Here is a 1829-nt window from a genome sequence, read left to right as displayed (position 1 = left end):
TACAATACATGTATAATACACACCTATACAGACCGTATTTAACACTTCCCCTCAATCTGAACTTTTACATACAAGATTCAGATTGGATCTAAAACGGTCTAACATCTGTTGGGTAGCTGGTTTAGTAAATACATCAGCTAGCTGATCACTTGAAGATATGAACTTGACCTGAAGAGCTCCAGCTGCAACACGCTCGCGCACAAAGTGGAAGTCAATCTCTACGTGCTTCGTTCGAGCATGGAAAACTGGGTTAGCGGTCAGATATGTTGCCCCTAAGTTATCACACCACAGTATGGGTGTGCGCTGCTAGACTACTCCGAGTTCTTTAAGCAAAGACTCTAACCAAATCGCTTCAGCAGCTCCATTTGCCAACGCCTTGTATTCAGCCTCGATACTCGATCTCGAGACTGTGGGCTGTTTCTTCGAACTCCAGGATATCAAGTTCGGTCCTACAAAGATGGCAAAGCCCCCCGTAGATCGTCTATCATCAACAGACCCAGCCCAATCTGCATCAGTAAATATGCTAATGCCAGTAGAACGGGACTTCCGAAAACACAAGCCAGTATCAAGTGTACCCTTCACATATCGCAAGATGCGTTTAACCGCCTCCCAATGAACCTCAGTCGGCTGAGAAAGGTACTGGCATACCTTATTAACAGCAAAGGAGATATCTGGCCGTGTGAGAGTCAAATACTGAAGCCCACCAACTACACTGCGATACCGGAATGCAACATCAGTATGTAGCAGTGTACCACCATCACGGGAAAGCTTCTCTGAAGGAACAAGAGGCGTGGAAGTGGGCTTGCAATTCTCCATGTTGACACGATGCAGAAGATCCAGTGCATACTTGCGTTGTGTCACAGTCATGCCCCCAGAATTGAAGGACGCTTCTAGGCCAAGAAAGTAATCCAAGGGGCCCAAGTCCTTGATGGGAAAACTGTCCGAGAGAGACTGGATCAGACGATCAACAACTCCAGGTGTAGAACCGGCAATGACAATATCGTCAACATAGACCAACATATAAATCTGAACACCATCCCGGGAGAAGATAAACAAGGACGTATCAGCCTTCGAGGACGAGCATACCATGCACGGGGAGACTGTTTCAAGCCATAGATGGAACGCTGCAGTTTGCACACATGCTGAGGGTACTGAGCATCTTCAAAACCAGGAGGCTGCTGCATATAGACCTCCTCGGTCAAGAATCCATGGAGGAAGGCATTGCTCACATCAATTTGATGGAGAGTCCATCCGCGGGACACAGCGAGGGAGAGAACCAAGCGCACCGTGGCAGACTTCACAACGGGACTGAAAGTATCGCCGTAATCAATACCATGCTGTTGTGAGAACCCGCGAGCGACTAAGCAAGCTTTATGCTTGTCAATGGAACCATGAGGGTGATGCTTTGTCTTGAAGATCCACTTGCAGCTGACCAGATTGACACCCGGTGGCCTGGGACAAGAGTACAAGACGCCATGTATTGTTCTGGTGAAGGGCGACAAATTCATCGGTCATGGCAGCGTGCCAGGCAGGCTCCCGGAGAGCGTCGCGATGCGAGACGGGAGCGGCGAAGAAGGCACGCCGACGAGGATCATACCGTACGGTACCATCGGTGAATTGCTTCGCACGGCGAGAGTAGGTGCGGAGGCGCGTCGCCATGGGATGGCCGGTGACAGGGGCAGCGGTCGTCGTAGCATCATCGGACGACGGTCCAGCCGAAGGCGACGTGGCCGGGGCGGAGCCGGCGGAGGGCGACGCGGGCTGGGCCGAAGGAGGCCCAGCAGGGGCAGGCGACGGAGGGGCAGAAGGTGGGGCTGCATGGGAGGCCT

At 51.9% G+C, this 1829-nt stretch overlaps 1 protein-coding gene across 1 annotated transcript; it reads right to left on the bottom strand.

The window, feature by feature from the left end:
* Window positions 1-306: 306 nt before the first annotated feature.
* LOC127310084 (uncharacterized mitochondrial protein AtMg00810-like) lies at window positions 307-1610 on the bottom strand. The gene is made up of 2 exons (XM_051340785.1): window positions 1526-1610; window positions 307-1124 (listed from the first exon to the last, which is right to left on the bottom strand). Exons 1-2 carry the CDS (start codon window positions 1608-1610, stop codon window positions 307-309), a joined length of 903 nt encoding a protein of 300 aa, XP_051196745.1.
* Between the last annotated feature and the right edge of the window lie 219 nt (window positions 1611-1829).

Source organism: Lolium perenne, chromosome 6 (genome assembly GCF_019359855.2).
Source record: "Lolium perenne isolate Kyuss_39 chromosome 6, Kyuss_2.0, whole genome shotgun sequence".
In the NCBI taxonomy this organism is placed as follows: Eukaryota; Viridiplantae; Streptophyta; class Magnoliopsida; order Poales; family Poaceae; genus Lolium; species Lolium perenne.
The sequence above is the reverse complement of the archived record's forward strand: the minus strand, read 5'-3'. Positions and strand labels throughout refer to the sequence as shown.

What these genes read in the sequence shown, in the direction of transcription:
- LOC127310084 (XM_051340785.1), bottom strand. Translation starts at nt 1,610, where the DNA reads ATGGTACCGTACGGTATGATCCTCGTCGGCGTGCCTTCTTCGCCGCTC. An exon ending in GCTCTCCGGGAGCCTGCCTG is followed by an intron (nt 1,125 to 1,525) that starts GCACGCTGCCAT and finishes TGCAAACTGCAG; the next exon opens with CGTTCCATCTATGGCTTGAA.